We start from the raw sequence: 19,451 nt of genomic DNA on the forward strand, positions 1-19,451 counted from the left end.
TGACATTTACAGAAGTTCTTACAATATATCATTGTTGATTTCATCTTCTCCCTTATTCTCCCTTATTCCCCCTTCCACTCTGGAATAGTTTCAAGAGGTCTCATTTTTCCATTTACATACATGTGTATATAGTATTTCCACAATATTCATCCTTCTACACTCTTTCCTGTATCCTTCTCCTCCCACTGGTACTAACTCCCCATACAGGATTGCTTTGCCTTCCTATTCTCTATTTTTTGTAAAAAAAAAAAACAAAAAAAAACCGAACAAGTGACATTTTTGTTTGTTTAAGATACTATGCAGGCTGATTTTATTTTAGTTTTTGTTTTATTTTGGTCTGGCTGATCTATATCTTGCTGAGAGTGGGATAATGAAGTTACCCACTACCATTATATAAATTATATCAGGGACCAATCTTCTCATTTGTGTCTAGTAGTGTTTGTATTGTAAAATTGTGTGTCTGAAGTTTAATGCATATATATTCATAATAGATCTTCTTAATGGATTGTTCCTTTTTTAAAATGTGTAGTGCCATTATTGTCTCTTCTAACCAATTTTGTCTTGAACTCTGTTTTGTCAGATATAAAAATAGCTATTCAGGTTTGCTTTAAATCTCATTTGCCTGGAAATATAATTTTCCTCCTTTTAATCTATCAATGTCTTTGTTGATACAGTGAATTTCTAATAGGTAGTACATTTGTTGAGTTTTGGTCTTTAATCAGCCAGTCTGAACCTTTTCATTGGAGAATTAAGACCATTTACACTCAAAAGTTGTTATTGAAAAGCATATATTAATTCTTATAATTTTGTTGGTTTTCTGGCCAGTTATTGAAAATAATCTCCTTTTCTCATTCTCCCTTATTCATTGTAAAGGTTTTATGGTTTACTGAATTAACCATGTCTGAGTCTTAATTCTCATTTATTTGTTAACTCTTCTAATATAATTTATTCTTTTCTAGGCTCTCTTGATTGTGTTTATTTTGCTTTGTTTTCTGGGCATGGTATTCCTTTAAGTATCTTCTATAAAGGTGACTTACTTGTCATGAAGTGTTTTAGTTTATGCTTATCTTTGAAGGTCTTTATTTCCCCTTTGATTCTGAAGGACAACTTTGCCATGTATAGTAATCCAGGATGGCAGTTTCTTTTAGGGCTTAAAATACATAATTCCATCTCCTCCTGCTCAGAAATCTGTTGTTATTCTGATGGGATTGCCTTTAAAGTGGTTTGGCACATCTCTCTTTCAAATATTCTCTCATTGTTCTGTACCTTTGACAGTCTATATTTTGTGGAGAAGATCATTTTTGGTTCTGATTATATGGATGTAGATGTCTTTCCTAAGATTTGGCAAAATTCTGCCATTTTACTGAATAAGTTTTGTATGCTTTTAGTCTGTATATATGTTCCTTCTATTCTGACTATACATTTTTTGATCTTTTAATGATGTCTCATAGATCTTGTATGTTCTGTTCATTCATTCTTTTTTTTTTTTCTTTACCTGAATGTAATCAGTCATCAGTCTTGTCTTCAACCCCTGACAGTTATTTTAGTCTAGCCTCTGGCGAGGCTTTCAACTGAGTTTTTTTTTTTTTTAAACTTATTGAGCTTTTCATGTGTAAGTTTGAGTCTAATCTAGAATTTCTATTTGTTTATTGAGTTGCTCTTTCATATTTCGCAATGTCTTCCTTAATTTATTCACCTGCTTATTTGTATCCTCCTTGAATTCAATGAGCATTTGAAAACTCATGCTTTTGAATTCTTTGTCCAGATTCCATCTGTTTCACTATTTTTGGAATCAGTTATGAGAGTGATATGAACTTTTATAGGGATCATGTGGCTTTTTTTCATATTTTTTCTGGTTGTATGTTGAAATTTCCACATCTGTTATCATGGATAGCTCTTCCATTTTTATGTTAGGGTCTTCTTAGTGGGCATGCTCTTGATGAAGTGCCCTTGGATATTGATTTTGTTTTGTATTGTTGAGCTTAATTCCAAATGGACTTCATAAGGTAGTTTCTCTGTGGCTTCTTTGGCTGTGATTAGTGGGTTTTGACACTATGTATACTGTATCAGAGTTTGAGGGAACCACTTTGTAGGTCTCACAAGAGTGGGGTCCCTCTTGCAGTACAGAAAAGTATGTTGTACATAGCAGAATATGTGGGGTGCACTCTCTGTGGTTAGTCTTCCTCTTGTCAGAAATAAGCAGTTTGGAAGGATAAATTATAATGAGGTTCCTCATAGGTGTAGTGTCTGCCATGTTGTGTGATAACTCTCTACTGCTGCTAAGGAGGTGAATGTCCAGAAGCAGGACTTCAGGCCCCACAGAGATGCCTATTTGGGGCCATATTGTCAGATGGAAGGGTGTGCTTTATTTATTAAGTTGAATTATCAGCCAAGATTCAAGTGGTCCTAAGTCATGACTGGAGTAATAAGCAATTTCTCTCAACTGGGCTGGGGATGTAGCTTACTGCAAAACACCCACTCAACATGCTTGAGGTGTGAGACTCAAATCCCAGCATTGCTCAGTGAGAAGAAAAGAAACCCCAGTAATATAAAACCAAACCAGATTTAGAAAAACAATAACAGCCAATTAAAAAGAACAACTGCAATACCAAGAACAATAGCAAAGGTAAAAAATAATATGGAATAGACTGAAAAGTTAAAAATTTAAAAAGCAAAATGAATAAAGATAGCAGGAAGAAATTTTAAAAGGAGGAAAATGAGAAAAGACAAAAATTAGAGGATGAAGAAAGAGAAATCCAGTTGAAGAATAAAAAACTAATAAATAAAATTAGGTAAAAATAGGAAAAAAATGAGAAAAATGACAACAACAATAACAAATGTAAAAAGCTCCTCCTAGTCATGGTATTTGGATTAGAAACACTTCTTTCTGAGTCCTCCATTATTGGAATCCTCTAAGAATGGGGGGACTGGTGGGTCACAGTGGAAGCCAGTTGTAACTTGTCTTTGCTGTCACTTAACAGTTTAGGGCAGCAGGCAGGCTGGTGCCTGCATGTGTTTCCCCACCAGGCCTGAGGTAATATTATCCATAGCAGGCCTGTATTTACCCTGGAGGTGTCTTTGTATGTGTACCTGAAGATGGGGGGAAAGTCAGAGTCCTCCATGAGTCCTTGTTAACAACCTTATCTCAAGCTGAGCTTGAGATATGGAATATCCAGGCAAGTACACACTCACTCCAAAGCCTTCAGTACATATATGAGGTTTGTGGAAAATGGCCAAGCTGTGTTGTATCTCCAGAATGCCTCTTGACAGTAGTGGAAGCAATCAAACCACCGAGTTCTATGCTAGAAGGGACCTGCAGGAACTGAATGAAGTGCAGCTTCCTTGTCCTGTTGTTTTATTTATTCTCACAGAGGTTGGGACAGAGACAGATTAGAGGTACCACTCCCTTTCACCCTCTCCTGGGCATTAGTGCAGGAGTTAAGCATTGTTAAGTACTGTTAAATTAGTATTAATGTTAATGATAAGTATTGTAATTACCATTCAATGTTCATTTTTCCTTTAAATAAGGTAAAATTTTCAGGGCTGGGGCAATTTGACTTCCTAATTGACAGCTGTTAGATCCTTTCCTGGTGACTTAATTGCCTTGAGCAAAGGACTATAAGCTGCTTTGAACACTTCATGGATGCCTTGAAGAAGCTGCATGGCATTTACAGCTATTTGTTGTCAAAACACAACTATGGTCTTCAGGAGGCCATCCCAGCAACAACTGGTTCAAACAGCTTTCTCAGACTTTCTGGTAATACAACACTTGGTGAACTCTAGATGACTCTGAGGTTATATCCACTCAGACCAGAGGTAAATACTTCTCTTTGTGGCAAGGTAGAAAGCATGTGACTAGTGCAAACACCATTATTCACTTGCATGAGGCACTGCTTTGATTGGTGCAAGTGTGGTTTCTCCTGCAAATGAGAGACTCTGCTATTACTGGTGCAGACACCCTTGCTATACCCATTCTCTGTCTGTATAAATAGGCATTTGGTTCACTCTGTGTCAACCAGAAGACACCCTTCTGTGCTGCTCCATGGTGTTGCAAAATTAGTGCCAATAAAAGGTTTCTCTTAAGTGGTATTTTCTTTTTATTGGGACTTGGGGGAGGTGCTCTGAATTGAACCTAGGGCCTCACTTATGTTAAACAAGTGTTCCACCACTTGAACCATGCCCCCAAACTTTTTGTTTATATTTTTGATTTACAGTCTCCCTAATGTTCCCTGGGCTGGCCTTGAACTCTTGATCCTCCTGTCTCCACCTCCTGTGTATCTGGAATTACAGGCATTTGCCACAATGCCTGCTGTAACCTACTTTTGATTTTCATCATTAGTAGAATGTATTAAGCTGATAATATGAAGAGAGGAGAAAACAGCAGTGGAAGTAAGAAGAGAGTGATAGCAACATGAAGGAAGTAGCAGTAACAACTGAGGTGGTGACACTACGGCAATAGCAACATGAGGCAGCTGAAGAGTTCCAGAGAGTGGCCAGGGCAAAAACAGTGGGAAATAGAGGCAAAGACAAGGAGGGAAAGAAGTCTGGAGAAGGAAAGAGAGGTTAGAGAGCTGAGGCAAAAGAAAGAAACTATAAAGAACCAGAAAAGAGAAATTTTGGACTCTGGTCACTGGAAGAGTTTCAGATAACTGTCAAGCCTTTAAGGGCAAGTTCTTAGACATCCTAGGCCTAAGAGCTGTAACACACTTAGGGTAAAGAATACCAGCACCAGAGTCCTTTATGAGAGCTGTAACCCTAGAACCACCGAGTCTTGCTATTTGCTGTTTGCTGCCTGCTATTGCTGGAAGCTACGGATTACAATAGCTGCCAAGTGCTGGGCTGCTGATGGTTACATCCCTGAGTGACAGCCTCTAACCTGAGTGCCTTCAGCCATAATTCTTCATCTTCTAATGCGTGGAGGAATAGACTCCTATCTCATGGCTTGGAGCTGTAAGCTTCTGGGTCTACCAGTCCAGTTCCGAGGTCATGGGTACTCAAAGGCCCATTGCCAGCACTGGAAAACCTTCTCCAAGCCTACCCATGATTCCTGCCTAGGCAGAGCAAAAGGACCCCAGTCAGATGATTCATAACAGGACCATTGACTCCTGTACCCTCCACTCCCCTCCTGTCACAGCCTATGCTTCCTAGTGCTTGAACCACTCAGTGGAGTTTTCACAGACATTTCCCCATCCAGGACTATCTTGTACGGAGGTCTCCAACCCCAACACTGCTGCTGGGTATCCCCAAGGGCTCTGAATTGTGATTGCTCTGTTTTCTGATGCACAGTGTAGTTTGGTAACTTAATAATAGGAACTTCCTCAAATGGTTCTTGGTTATAACACTCTTGAGAGTTTGTGGAGCGATATAATGGAATTCAGTGCTAGCTTGTCTTGCAGGAGAAGTCACTTTTAGAGCAAATCCTCATACTGGATATAGAAACTATAAGATCCACTGGTTTCTCCTGTAATCAGGATTTTGGGTTGCTGTTATAGGGGTTGTTGGCACTTTCAGGCTTACCTTATACTAGCGATACAGGGTTCTCCTTCCCAAGTAGGGGAACTGGGGTTGAACTAAGGAGTTGCTTTGTATTTTTCTCTGAGTTGTCTTTCCGTAGTGTTAGATTTCATTTCGTTTTTGGGAATAATTTAAACAGCCTTAAGCTTATTGTGAATAGATTTCCTAAGTATGGTTCAGCAATTTTTCAAAAGGATTTTCATTTTTTTCCCCCAAACAATAGAGAACAAAAAGAACGAGAGCAAGCTGAACTTGATGAAACCAGTGGTCTGGCTGAGTTGGACACAGGACCAGTTACAGTTAACCCTTTTCAGCCAATAGCATCTGTAATCATTGAGGTATGAGTTGTGGCAACTATATGTGTTTTTTTTAAATCTGAAATGATAAACTTGGAATTTGGTAAAGAAAGTGAGGAGTTAGGACAAGAGGCAGCAAGATAGAAGAATTTCTCCAGAGAGATATTTCTAATAAAATTAAAAGTAAAAGATGGGTTGAAGATTTACTGCTTTTTTCCTTCCAATTCAAATTTACCTTTTGGGGCTCAATGGTAGAGCCTTTGCCAAACATACGTTCCCTCAAAAATTTTGATAATAGTATAAAAAGGGAAATATGACCAAAATATATGGAGATAAAAGGGTGAATATCAGAATTATTACTGTTTTGATAAATCTATTTTTGTTAGTTTTTCACATAGTAATAATATATTTAGTCTTATTTACATGTCTCTGTTCCAGAATTTCTGTTACTATTCCTTTACAGTAATTAAATGTTTATACTATATTAGAGTACATAAACAATTTTCTATTTTCCCAGAACACTTAAAAATACTTAATTAGCAATAAATTTTTCTGTATCTGAGTACCATTTAATTTTAATCTCCATAAGCCTTACTAATATTAATTTGTAAATTTTAATTATGAAGAAGGGGTTGTGTGTGTGTCTTTGTTTTCATCTTCTGCTGGTGTCCAGAGTTTGCATTGACTCTACTTGAATTGCTCTCAGCCATGCCTCCTCCTAGGCAGTGCTTCCTGAACCTCCGCCATTCTCTTCAGATCTTATAATGGAGGCAGGCTTTTGATTCAGTTTTTCTGAACAGAAGTTTGCGATTATATGTTACATTTGAAAATGTCCTAACTGACCCAACCATCTTACTGTTAGGAATTGAGATAAACAATCTCATACGATGGGGCTAGAGATGTGGCTCAAGTGATAAAGCATTTGCCTATCAAATACGTGGCCCTGAGTTCAAACCCAGTAGTGCCAAGAAAAGAAAAAAAATCTAATAAGACAGTTTGCTTTTTATAATAGTAAAAAATTAGGATTAACCTCTTTTTCCATTGAAAAGAAATTAGTAATTGGCAGAGGCCACTATGGGAAGGGGAGCAGGAAGTAGTGAAGAGGTCTGTACACAAGTGTATGGAAGTAATGCTATGAATCTCTCTGTATAGCTATATTTATCCAAACTAGCAAAAATGATATGTCTTTCTTATTATCTCTTATGTTTTCTCTTCAACAAAATCAGAGAAATGGGTGGAACAGGTTCTGCCTGGAAGCAGGGGTAAGGGTGTGTGTGGAGGGGCGGTAGCAGAAACAGTGTATACACATGTAAATAAATGTACAAAGGATAAAAGAAAGGCAGAAAAAAATTAGTAAAATGACTTACAACCATTAAAAATGTCAAAATAATCGATGAAAACAATGGTAGCTAACACATAGCACTCATATGATGTACTAAGTTCTTTATAAATTCATTAAGAAAACGAAATATGTACACTGAAATGAGAACTTCAGTTTTTTGTTTAAGCAACAAATAAATATGTGTTTATAAAAAGAGATAGTCATTTATATTTGTTTGTTGGTGGTGTGTGTACGTGCGTGTGAACAGGCCAACAAAAGTGCCTCTTAGTGATTATATACTAAATAGTGATCATCTCTAGATTGTGAAATTAGTGATAATTTCTTTTATACCTTCTGGGTTAACATGTCTTACTGATATACTCAACAAATCATTTTAATGAAACTATCACAATGCCATTGAAGTTACAGAATATTCTTAGATTGACATTTTCCTTAAAATGATCTTAGGTATAATCTTTATAATTAAGATGATATATTTCATTTTTGTTAGAATGAAAAAAAGCTTGAAAAAGAGAAAAAGAAGCAGATGATGGAGAAAGACAGTGATGACTGCCCCCTGAAACATACAATGGAACATGAGCAAATAGAGACACAAAGCCATACTAGTGACAGCAGTCACAAAACCAATGAATTGGAAACAGTAGAAAATTACAAGGAGGCAGTAACACAGCAGTTGGAGAATGAAGATGAGACAGATCAGCGATCATTGGAATCAGGTCATAAATCTCATTATTTTAAGTAATTTTCATGGACATAAATAAACCATATTTCATTGCATTTATGTTACATTTTTTTAAAAACTGTAATTTTTTATCTCCAAAGGCAATACTCACCATGATTTTCTCAAGGTCTTTAGTTACTCATTAGCCATTTTTCTCCTAATGTTTTTTTTGTGATGACTTAAATGTCATCCTTTGTAACTTAAAAGAATTTCAGAGGAAAATTCAATTTGCAAATATTTGGAGGACAGCATAATGCCCCAGGAACCCTTAGAATTTATTAACATCTTGAAGGATTTTGTTGCTGTTGTTGTACACCTGTTTTTTTTTTTTTAATTCTTATAATTTAACAATCAGAATCATTTCCTTTAAAGTCAATTCAGGGGTTAAAGGTGTATCATATGCAAGGCCTCTCTTAAAAAAAGAAAAGAGCAAAGTAAAAGTCACCTTTCCTTTATTTTAATATATTGCAAAATCTTCAACCCATATTGTTTTCTTTTAAGTTCACGTCTGTTGATGTCATAGAGATATGTATTTGTTTTTATTTTGTTTTGTTTTCAGGGATATTGGGTGTTGAACTTAGGACATTGTCCTTGTCCACCAGTGAGAGCCTACATTTGGAATTAGACAATCTGGGGTCAAATCCTAACTTTCCCATTTTCTAGATCTATTAGGTTATATAACATAAATTGCATATTCTTTATATGAGGTATATATTCTTTGTTTTCTTTATCTCTAAAATAGAGATAAACATCATCTTCATTCACAGGACTTTTAGACTTATAACTATAATGTTCCTATCAAAATGACTGCCAAATGTGAGATGACTACTGTATGCAGCAGTTTTCTTTAAAAAGTATCATAGGTTCTTTTTTTTTTTTTCTTTTTTTAATTTTCAATACTTGAGGATTAGCAGATTAGTTAATGTGGATATTTTGCTAGGTGAAAAAATGTTAGATCTGAATATGTACTCTTTGTCAGTTAGGAACTGAGTGCAGCCATATTCATACATGTGTCACTATCAGCAGAGCTAAAAAGGAGGCAGACTTAGTACAATAGTCTCTTAGTTTTTTAAAAGGAATGTCATATTATACATTGTTAAAAAGTAAAGTGGTCTTGGCAAATGACTTTAAAATATAGCATCAGGAGATCCAAGATAGTAAATAGTAAATCATATAGCCATAATAATAACATATTTTGTACTTTAAAGCATGCCTCCGGGTTCATTACGTTTATTTAACACAATATTGTGTTATATAACAGAGCAGTCATGGAGTATATTATTAGCATTGTATAAATGGGAAACCAGGGACTTGGAGAGATTGAGAACTAAAGATCTTATGTCCTTGGCTGAGACTCCAGTCCAAATCCTGTGTTCCACATTGTATGCTATTCCATCATACTGACTTTACTGCCCATCGTAAAGGGTTGGTATGGTTTTTATATTCCAGGAATTGGGGGGAGGGGGTAAAGAATAATAGAGGGGGTGAACCCAACTATGACATATTGTAAGAACTTATATAAATACTACAATGTATCTCTTGTACAACAATAATAAAGAAAATAAAGTACAAGTCTGTATTTTTCAAAAATAAAAAAAAATTTTAAAAAAGGACCATAGGTTTCAAAATACTCCTTGCTCCTTCCATTCTTCCAACTGTAAAGCCTACAGCTTTAATTGCAAAGGGATTACATAGTTTCTCTCTGCAGTTAAATTCCTCAAATGACACTAATTTAGAAAAATAATTTGTTCCTAAGTATGTTTGTGTTTCTTACTCTTTGTAGATTTTCACAGATGTTATCTATTTCTTCTGGTACAGATACTTCTCATTTTAGAAATTGTATTATTTTAATGTATTACATACATATTTATATGTTATAAATTTAGGAGTTTACACATTAACATACGTATCCTTATTATACATATAAGTGAGAATCTATAGTTTTGATTTTTTTTTCTTTTTATAATTAGCACATTAAATTCTGCTCGGTCTTGTAATGTGATTTTTTTGGTTGTATATGTTTATATTGGGTGTATCTTTTGTTGGGATTATTTTAGTGAGTAGTATGTTTCAACTTGATTTGAGTCTTTTTTGTTCACATCAAAAGGTTAGTTTTGGACTATTTATACCTAAAATCATTCTACATATCCCACTGAGAAAAGTCAGCACCCTCTTCTTTTGTTAAGTCGCTCTGAGTCTATGAAAAGGCCTTATAATTAGATAATCATGTTTGGTTTATGTGACATTTTGAAGAACTATTTGTTGCCTTGAGAAATAAAACTTCTTAGAACTTTTAACTGTATCATATTGACAAATCATATATTTATTCAATAAGCCATCATTTAATTATTCTTAGTAAATACAAGTTCACATTTAGCTATTGTTAATAATTTCCAAAGTTAAGCAGAAGAGGTTTCTATGGTAATAATATCCGTATTCTTATTTTGTTCTTTGTTTTCTATTATAGAAGTTCATTTTTCCCATTAGAGTAAAGCTCCATGTTTATATCTTATAGATACCAGTAAAAAGAAAACTAAAAAACTAAGAATGAAAAGAAGTCATCGCGTAGAACCAGTTAATGCAGATGACTCTGCTCCTAAGAGTCCAACACCACCCCCACCCCCTCCTAGTGAGTAAATTGACACTGATACTGAATGTAGAAATACTGCTTTAAATAGTATAGAAAAAAGGAAATTGTGTGTTTTTTATTTAGTATTTTCATTAATTTGTGAATTTCTGAGAAAGAATTCTTTACTGTCTACTTTGTGCAAAATTTGTCAACATAATGTTGGTTTTTATGGAAAGTAAAAAAAAAAAAAAGAAAAAAACTATTAAGAAAATCTTACTGACAGTTCCTAGAATGTGATCAAGTTCTATGTGAAATATCAATATCTATATTGTTGGAATTTAAATTTAATGTATAGATGGTTAATGTGAGCTTTTAAAACATTGGACCTTTCATCCTGAAAGTTACCTAAATATATGAATTTTCCAGCATAAATCCAAGATATCTGCGGACTTCCTCAGCTGTCACAGGATTAAATGGAGTGATGTGTAAAGCACTGTGACATAACTGCACAATAATTGAGACTAACTTTTCAGCACGATGTGTAGTATCTGATCTGTGATGGTGCTTAATAAATAGCTCATAACTAAATAAATGTTTGCATTGTCCTTGTAGTCCAGCTACAAGACTTTACATGGAAATGTTTTCCTTTTTAAAGACTCATTTCTAGTATACTATTTAATAAGAAAACATTTCTTTTAGCCTTTTCTATGGGTTAGAGTGTTAGCCAAAAACTTATTTAAGATTATGGTGAAAGGAGCATATATATATTTTTAATTAAAAGTGGATAAGAAGTTAAGTTAAGGCAAATGTTAGCAGCCTATAGTTACATTTTTAAGGAGAAGCCATTTAAAATGTGTTCTTCAGTACATTTGAACTTATGTTGAATGTTATATATACTTCCTGTCAAGGAGGGAGCCTCTCAACAGATTTAAAAGAGACATTTGTTTAACAGTGCTTCTAAATGTTTTTCTTTTTCTTTAGTTGGCTGGGGAACCCCCAAAGTCACTAGACTTCCAAAACTTGAGCCTCTTGGTGAAACACGTCATGATGGTAATGCAAAGGATCGGTTTTCAAGTGTCATCTGTGTATATTGCATCCACTTTTCCTTTCCTCATAACTTCAACAAGCTTACTATTTTATTTTTGGAAGCCTTTCCAATCCACTGCCATCTTTTTTCATTGTACTTTTAAAAATTTTTAAATTTATTTTTAAATGCACTTTGCATCTATATAATTTGATTTTTATTTACTTTTGAATACAGAGATAAAAAGAATCACACTCATGTTTATCCATGATATCCATATGAAAATAATTATGAAAAGGAAAATATATGAAAACAGTTTAAATATGAGATAGCACAAATATACTTAGTATTAGAAAGCTGTCATGTCCTGTATGTGTTCAGTATACTCTTTGATAATGACATATAATTTTTCTGTATGCCTCTAATAAGACACCCTAGCTGCTGAATATTAAACTGAAGTAAAATCCAACATTATCTGTATAATTATATGTCAGATCAGTAAACAAAAAGAAGTTGAGCTAAACAGAAAGTTCCTAAAGGCTTTATCGAATCAAGAGAACAGTTTTCTTCAAATGAAATTAACATAACTATCTATCTATCTATATCTATATCTATCTATATATATATATACACATATATGTAGTATATACATAATACACATAACACATAAATATAGTAATTATATACATATAATACATATACATACATATGTGTGTCTATATAGGAAGAGAAAGAGGAGAGAATTATTAACATATCTATATATTAGAATTCCAGGAAGCAAAAGCTAGGGAAAGGACAGTTAAGAGTCGTCAACAACAACAGGCAGAACTGTGATTACTAACCATCAAAGTAGATTTTTTTCATTACTTCTAAAATGCAGAAGAATAATTATGTATAATTGTGGCTCAGTAAACTTGTTCATTAAGAGCATCCAATTCCTTTTTTGATGGCCCTGTATTAATTACTTTAGAACTTTGTTTCCTAAGGAGATCACTTATTAGAAAAAGAAAGTTTGGGAGTTTAGGTACATCACCTGTCTAGCAAATATGAAGTCCTGAGTTCAAGCCCACCAAAATAATAAACAATAAAAAAGAACAAGGAAATAATAATAATAAATAATAATAAAGAACAAGGAAAAAAGAAAAAAGAAGTTTAGTCTTTAGAAAAGCATTACCATATAATTTAACACTATACCAAATTTTATGAAATATTTTTTCAAAAAATATGTAAGTGTGCTATTTGCTTTCTTTTTCAGAATACTATACGTTGATAAAGAAATATTTCTTTATAATCATTTGTGAAAATTAGATTTATTTTTACATTTCAAAAAATAGGAAAGTTTTTTTCTCTAAGAACAAACTATATGAGAACTACTGACGTATTATTTCCAGAAGAATCACATATCTTATTTACTGATTTACATTATGTTTTAATTCACTATTAATTTTTTATCATATAACTTTGAATTCATATCCCTTAGAATATATTATCAATTTAAATATTCACATTAGAAAATTTGAGCATTAGTGTGTATATATCTGCATGTACCTGCATATTTACATAGAAAACAATTTCTCATAGGACAAATATTTTTCTCATACTGAATCCCATCATTAAATAAGTACCTACTCTGTATTTAACACAAGCTAAAAACTTCCAATAAGTTTTTAGAATAAGACATTCTACCTTTGTGGAGTTCCTTATCTAATAGACAAGACGATGCTTTAGGTTACAATAGTGTATATGACAATTCTACGGTGCAGAAATTGGAGTACTATGCATATATAGTTGCAAGGGCACTTAGGAAATGTGACATTAGAACTAAGTCTTCAAAGAATGAAAGGTCAGTAAACAAAAGAAACAGATTATTCAAAGGTGTGCATGCCTGGAATCCCAGCCATTAGGAGGCAGAGGCAGGAGAATCTCAATTTCCAGACCAGCCTGGTATACATAATGAGATCCAATGTTAAAAACAATAACAAACCCCCCCCCCCAAAAAAAAAAGCCATAAAAAACAAAAGCCAGTAGAGAGGTGGGAAGGAACACTGTTTATCTGGAAAATAGAATAAAGTTACATGTGACTGTAGAGTGTAGGTCATATGTAGAATTTGGAAGAAAGTGAAAATTTTAAATTATAGAAAATTTTGAAAATGGAGGGGGACAAGTGGTTTGGACTTGCTATAATTTTCAAAGAGATAATATTCATTTTAATCAAAGAAATAGTGTTACTAGATTTGATGCTTGGGAATATAATTTTTCTCACAATGAGAAAAGGCTTACTGACTTAATGACTGACTTCCCAGTTAGGAAGCTGTTGTATTCAAAGTAAAAAATAAGGATTGGAAATTGGGATGAATAAAAAAATGTATGTAAAGAATATTTTAGCAATTTTAATAAGTAATATTAGGTGAATGGAGGTGTGGGTTGAGAGCAAGAGAAAATTAAGAGTATAGAGAGCTCAAGGGGCTAGAAGGTTGGTGCTGTCTCTAAGATTGAAAATATATAGATAGGGTTTGCAGAGTGGCTGTAGTGGTAAAGCACCTGCCTAGCAAGCAGAAGGCCTTGAGTTCAATTCCCAGTACTGCCAAGAAAAAAAAAAAAGAAAAGAAAGCAGCTATATAAGTAGGAAGGAAATCTGTTTTGGAGAGACATACAGAAGTGTGTATGGGTTTATCATTTTGGAAATGTCTGAAAACCGGTACAGTTAACACTGTGGCATTTAGAAGAAAAGAAGGGACCCAGAGAGGTGAGTGGGAGAGGATAGGTAGGGTAGATTTTTCTTCCCTGTAGAGTACTTTGCACCAAACAAATGCTCTGTAATTGTTTATGCATGAATACAGGTGTGGAATGATAAGTTTGATATTTGTGAGGGAAAGAATGTCCAATGAGATGCAAAAAAATCAATGGGAACATTACAATGACGGATAACTGGGGAAAAAAAGCTGAAAATGGGCTGAGAAGGCTTCCCACTCTGCACCCCTCCACACTTTCCTGTGTTTGTTTTTAAATTAGAACTCCTTGAAAATAATTATCTTAGGTAAGCTTAAGCCACTATGTTCTAGTATTTTAGTTAGTTTTAGTTTTATCAAATTTTAGCTTCCTGGAGCGGAGAAAACACTATACCTTTACATTTTAAAATACCTTTATTTTTTCCAAAAATTTTAAGTACTAGCCTGGATTTAAAAATAAACTCTTCTGTTATTAATTGGGGGAAGTAAATGAGTACAATAAATTTTACATTTTAATATGAAGAATTTATATTAAATAATTCTTTGGGCTTATGGGATGTTGATCTGAGATTCTGCTAGGTCCAACTGCATAATTACATCATCTTTTTTTTAACTTTGGACACATTTCTTTGCCTTTGTATCTATTAGCATATTAACAAATGTTTGATGGCAAGTAGACAACAGATACTTGGTAAACTACAGCAAATAATTAAAAATAGATTGTGGTTGGCTTGGCAGTTAAAATTTACTAAGTCAAACAAAATTTTGCTGTCATCAGATTGGGATATAGACCCAATACAAATATTATGAAAAACAGGTCATACTAAGGGGGGGTGACATACAAGAGAGGGAGCATAAAAGAAGGAAGTTAAGAAGGTGAATATGGTTGATGTACTTCCTATACAAGAATGGCTTTAGAGTTTTTAAACTTGTTGAAATCACCATAAGAAGGGGACTAAAGTAGAAAAGAGAAAAATAGAGGGGATGAGCCACTTTGGGTTATAATACATACATACATACATACATATATATATATATATGTATGTATGTATGTATGTATGTATGGAAATGTCACAATGAAACACCCTGTACAGCTATCTTAAACAAACAAAAATGCCTTTTTTTGTTTTTAAACAAAAAACAGAACAGGAAGGCAAAACAAGTCCTGTCTGCGGGTAGCCACCTGTGGGAGGGGGGAGGATATAAGGAATGGGGGTCAGAGGGTGAATATGGTAGAAATAGTCTGTATACATGTATGTAAATGGAAAAATGAGACCTGTTGAAACTATTTCATGAATGGGGAATGGGGGATAAAGGAGAATGATGGAGAGAGTGAATTCAACTGTGATAAATTATAAGAAATTTTGTAAATGTCACAATGTACCCCCAGTAAAATAATAATTAAAAAAATGAAAAAAAATCTTTACAAAAGACAGATTCTTACTTATATTTTGATTGTAGACATTTACCTTGGTAACAGTTTGACTACTTTTCTAATAGTTTTTATTGCCTACAAAGATTGCTCAGTGTAACAGGTAAGACAGATGCATTCAGAGAAGAGACTTGTTCACTTTGTGAACAATCTGTACTTTATCAATATTATATATTGTGTATTACATAGTTTGAGAAATGAATAAAAGATTCTGATAGTCAAAAATACCAAATATGCAAACTAAAGAATACCTTCAAATCTTAACATTATGTAGGAAGATAAAAATTTTGTATATAGTTTTATTGCTCTTTATTTTTCATGTTAAAAAGTTTGAAGTTCTTTATTAAAATATGTATTGGCAAGTAAGTTGTTACTTTCATTTGGGCACTAAGAGCAACTTATATCGTCTAATGATTAAGAGAATAAGGAATGTCTTTTGCATAGAATAATTCAATTTTTTTGACAAAGAGACAGTATAGAATCAACTACAGAAATAAATTCTGGGGGAAGGAAAGACATTTCTTACATATGCGTTTATCTCTTTCCAAAATATTTTTAAATTCCTCAAAGTAATTGAGTACTCCAATATCATTTTAATTCTAATAATAACTGCATAACTTAATTATAATAACTGCATGTAAAATGTACCTACCATTGTGCTTAGCAGTTTTAATTCTTCCAAATAATCTTATAATGTGGGCAACAATATCCCCCTTTTGTGCACGAGTAACCTAAACTTCAAAGTCAACATTGCTAATAACTGGTAGAATCAAGATTTGAACTTAGGTTTGTCCAGCTTTGAAACCTATGCCTTAACTCATTATACCATTGCATTAGGATTTATTTGGGCATTATTGCAGCTTACTAGTTGCTTATGAACACTTATGCTTCTAGAATAATTTTATGGTAATTAACTAGAAAGTATTTACTGATAACTTACATAAAGTTTATAAGGCAATTATGATAATTAATGAAATTTATAATGAAGGGCAAGCCTATTTTGTATAAAATACTCCCCAAATCACTAACTGTATAGAAGCACTATTACAAGAGTTCAGGGTAACACCTACTGATAAGACTTATCAAGATCTTAGCAGCAGGTTCTACAGATTTTGATTATTTTATACTTGTTTTGTTTTAATGTATGTGCAAATACAAACAAAATAATAATAGAGCCATTTGGTACAGCTTTTTACTACACTGAGTAGACTTTACCTTAGTTGTCATGTTTTGAGTTTATTTACATTTTCTTGAATTCTTGTTGGAAAATAGCTATGTCAAAACTTTTGATGACCATAACTGTTCTGTTTTTGGTTCCCCTTGTTTGTGCAGATTTCTTTGGGAAGCCGCTGCCTCCCCTGGTTGTGCGACAGAGACCTAACAGTGATGCTCATGATGTGATCTCATAGCCAAGTCATATGGATTAGCTCTCTTAACAACAGCAGGGCGAACTGTAACCTCTTTTCTCAACAGAAGAAAAACCCTAAGCATTGATGACTTGGCCAAGATAACCATAATGATTCCAACAAGGATATAATAGCCAAGAACCTGACCTGATAATTTGTTTCTCTGTGTCTTTCATGGTTAAATCAGAAAGGAGCCAAAATGACCAGTAGATGGGATGAGCATTTAAACCAAGCTAGCAAGATTTAATGTTGACTCTCTGGTTTACACATCCCCACTTCATGGGCATATTTCTGAAGGAAAACCTCTTCAGAAATAGAGCCAACAGACTTTGCATACTTTCTTTGCCATGTAATGATCTGTATTTCTATATATTAAACAGCTTTTGTAAGATACTTGTGCATGAAAGGGGAATTCCTGGGAATTTATAAACTAAACTTTTAACTATTTTTATATTTTTCTATAACATTTATGTTAATTACTATTTTATTCATTGTACATTTTTTATAGATGCTTTGTTTAAACTGTGTCTGGAATATAGTTGATTTACTTGACAGAAATGAACTATACAAACAGGATATATTTATATGGCTCGAGATATGTTTTGTGATAGCATTATTCTTGAAATGTACCTACTATTTTTACCTAATTTTAAAATAATACCTTTTAAAAAACAATTCTCTCTTAGCAAATTATGCAATTTGAAGATAGTATCCAAGAAGATAGTTCAATTTTGTGGTTATTTGTGTGGTTTGTCTTCTTTGGTGATGATCTCAGTGAATGAGTCTTGAAATGCCCCTTTTACCTATTTTTTAAATTAGTAAAAAATATGTTCTGTCTGTGAGATATTACTGGAAGTTCCAATACACCCTTGTTTTCAAGACCAGACACTTTGGGAAGTCAAGGTGCTCCCTGCCACTCCTTTGTCCTGTCAGAAACTGCAGTGACTCAGGTTTTTCTAGTTCTTTTATGGCTTGAGATTAAAGGCAAGAAGATAAAAAAACCTACTGTAGGTTCAGAGCTTTATATTTTACAACAAACAGCTTGGGCACGTCAATAAGAAAAAAATGTCTCAAATACTTTTATAAAGAAGAAATAATTTCTCAATTTAAAGTGATAGCAATTCTCTTATACTTGAGAATGTTATCCATAGGACTGTCTATTCATCTGTTCTTTAGACAAACTTTTAGATATGTATTTTGAATAATGGATTCATAATGTTACATATGATTGAAAATTTGACTTCACATCAAGGTGAAAAAAATAGGAACACAACAATTTCCTTATCAGCTTACTAAGATAAGTACATTTGGTATCTATACTGACAATAGACATGCACTGGTTTCTGATAAGTCTATCTAAGGCAGCTTAGTATGATTCTTTACAGGTTTTACTTAGGACATCACATTTTATTCACATTTTTAACTCACTGGACTTTTATTAATCAGGTCATTTATTACTGTAGTCAGCATAGTACAGGTTTTTTTGGAGTTTATACATAGGTCCTCCTTGTACACTGAATAAACAGCATTCTATTTCATATATAAAATTCCTAACAAACTAAATTTCATAGGTAGCAAAAAAGTGAAGTGAGGAAAAGCATTGTAGGAGGGTAGGATGTAAATTCTGAACCAGATTTTAGGAGAAAAATTCCTCATCTTTTTTGTTCCTTTTATAACATCATATTCATTTTTAAAACTAAATTCATACTTTTGCTATCTTTTTAACATTCAGCTGGGTTAAGAGTAAAGACATTTTTAAAATTCTTGTTTTCTACCAGTGCTTTCTGCAGAGTACAGTAATTACTGACTTCACTTCATAAAAATAGTTTTGATATTAAATATATAAAATGGAATCAATGTTTTATATAGATCTCTCAAAAATCAATGTTTCCTTAAAGCATTCTAAAAATACTTTAAAAGATGTTTTGTAAATCCAGGTAGGTTTTAACAATTAAATGCCTATTTTGTTATATGCTACATTTTTATTCTTAATTGTTATGAATTATGACATTTTCACACAATAAAAACAATTTATACCAGTGTGCTGTTTCCCTTTTCTTTTGGTTGTTTTAAATGATTTTCTTTAAATAACAATTATTTTTAAATACTGCATTTTTCTTTTTTTTTTAATTTTACTTGAGAGATTTTTTCTTGTAAGTTTTTATGTATATGAGAAAGAATGTTGTGAGGTTTTTTTTTTTTTCTCTGTCATGCTGAGACTTGAACCCAAGGCCTCATGAATGGTGGGCAAGTGCCCTGTCACTAAGACACAGATGTCACTTATCAAACTGTCTAGAAGTCACATTACAAAGAAATGTTGCAAAGTGCTAATCGTGAATTTCTTAAGAGTTTTTGGTTGTATGTTTTCCTCAGGTTATTTAGCTGACTTTGTAATTTGGTTTATTATTTATAATGGGG

General features: G+C 33.3%; 1 protein-coding gene across 3 annotated transcripts in view; it reads left to right on the forward strand.

Moving 5' to 3' along the window:
- Arl13b (ARF like GTPase 13B) overlaps window positions 1-19,067 on the forward strand; it is a 67,327-nt gene extending 48,260 nt beyond the window's left edge. For all 3 annotated transcript variants that reach the window (XM_074072945.1, XM_020183691.2, XM_074072944.1), the window contains 5 exons: window positions 5,738-5,852; window positions 7,643-7,868; window positions 10,389-10,502; window positions 11,424-11,492; window positions 16,960-19,067. In XM_074072945.1, coding sequence (XP_073929046.1) covers window positions 5,738-5,852; window positions 7,643-7,868; window positions 10,389-10,502; window positions 11,424-11,492; window positions 16,960-17,036 — 601 coding nt within the window. In that variant the 3' untranslated portion in view covers window positions 17,037-19,067. The remainder of the gene's footprint in view (window positions 1-5,737; window positions 5,853-7,642; window positions 7,869-10,388; window positions 10,503-11,423; window positions 11,493-16,959) is intronic.
- Window positions 19,068-19,451: the final 384 nt, after the last annotated feature.

The sequence above is a fragment of the Castor canadensis genome, chromosome 5 (genome assembly GCF_047511655.1).
Source record: "Castor canadensis chromosome 5, mCasCan1.hap1v2, whole genome shotgun sequence".
NCBI lineage: Eukaryota > Metazoa > Chordata > Mammalia > Rodentia > Castoridae > Castor > Castor canadensis.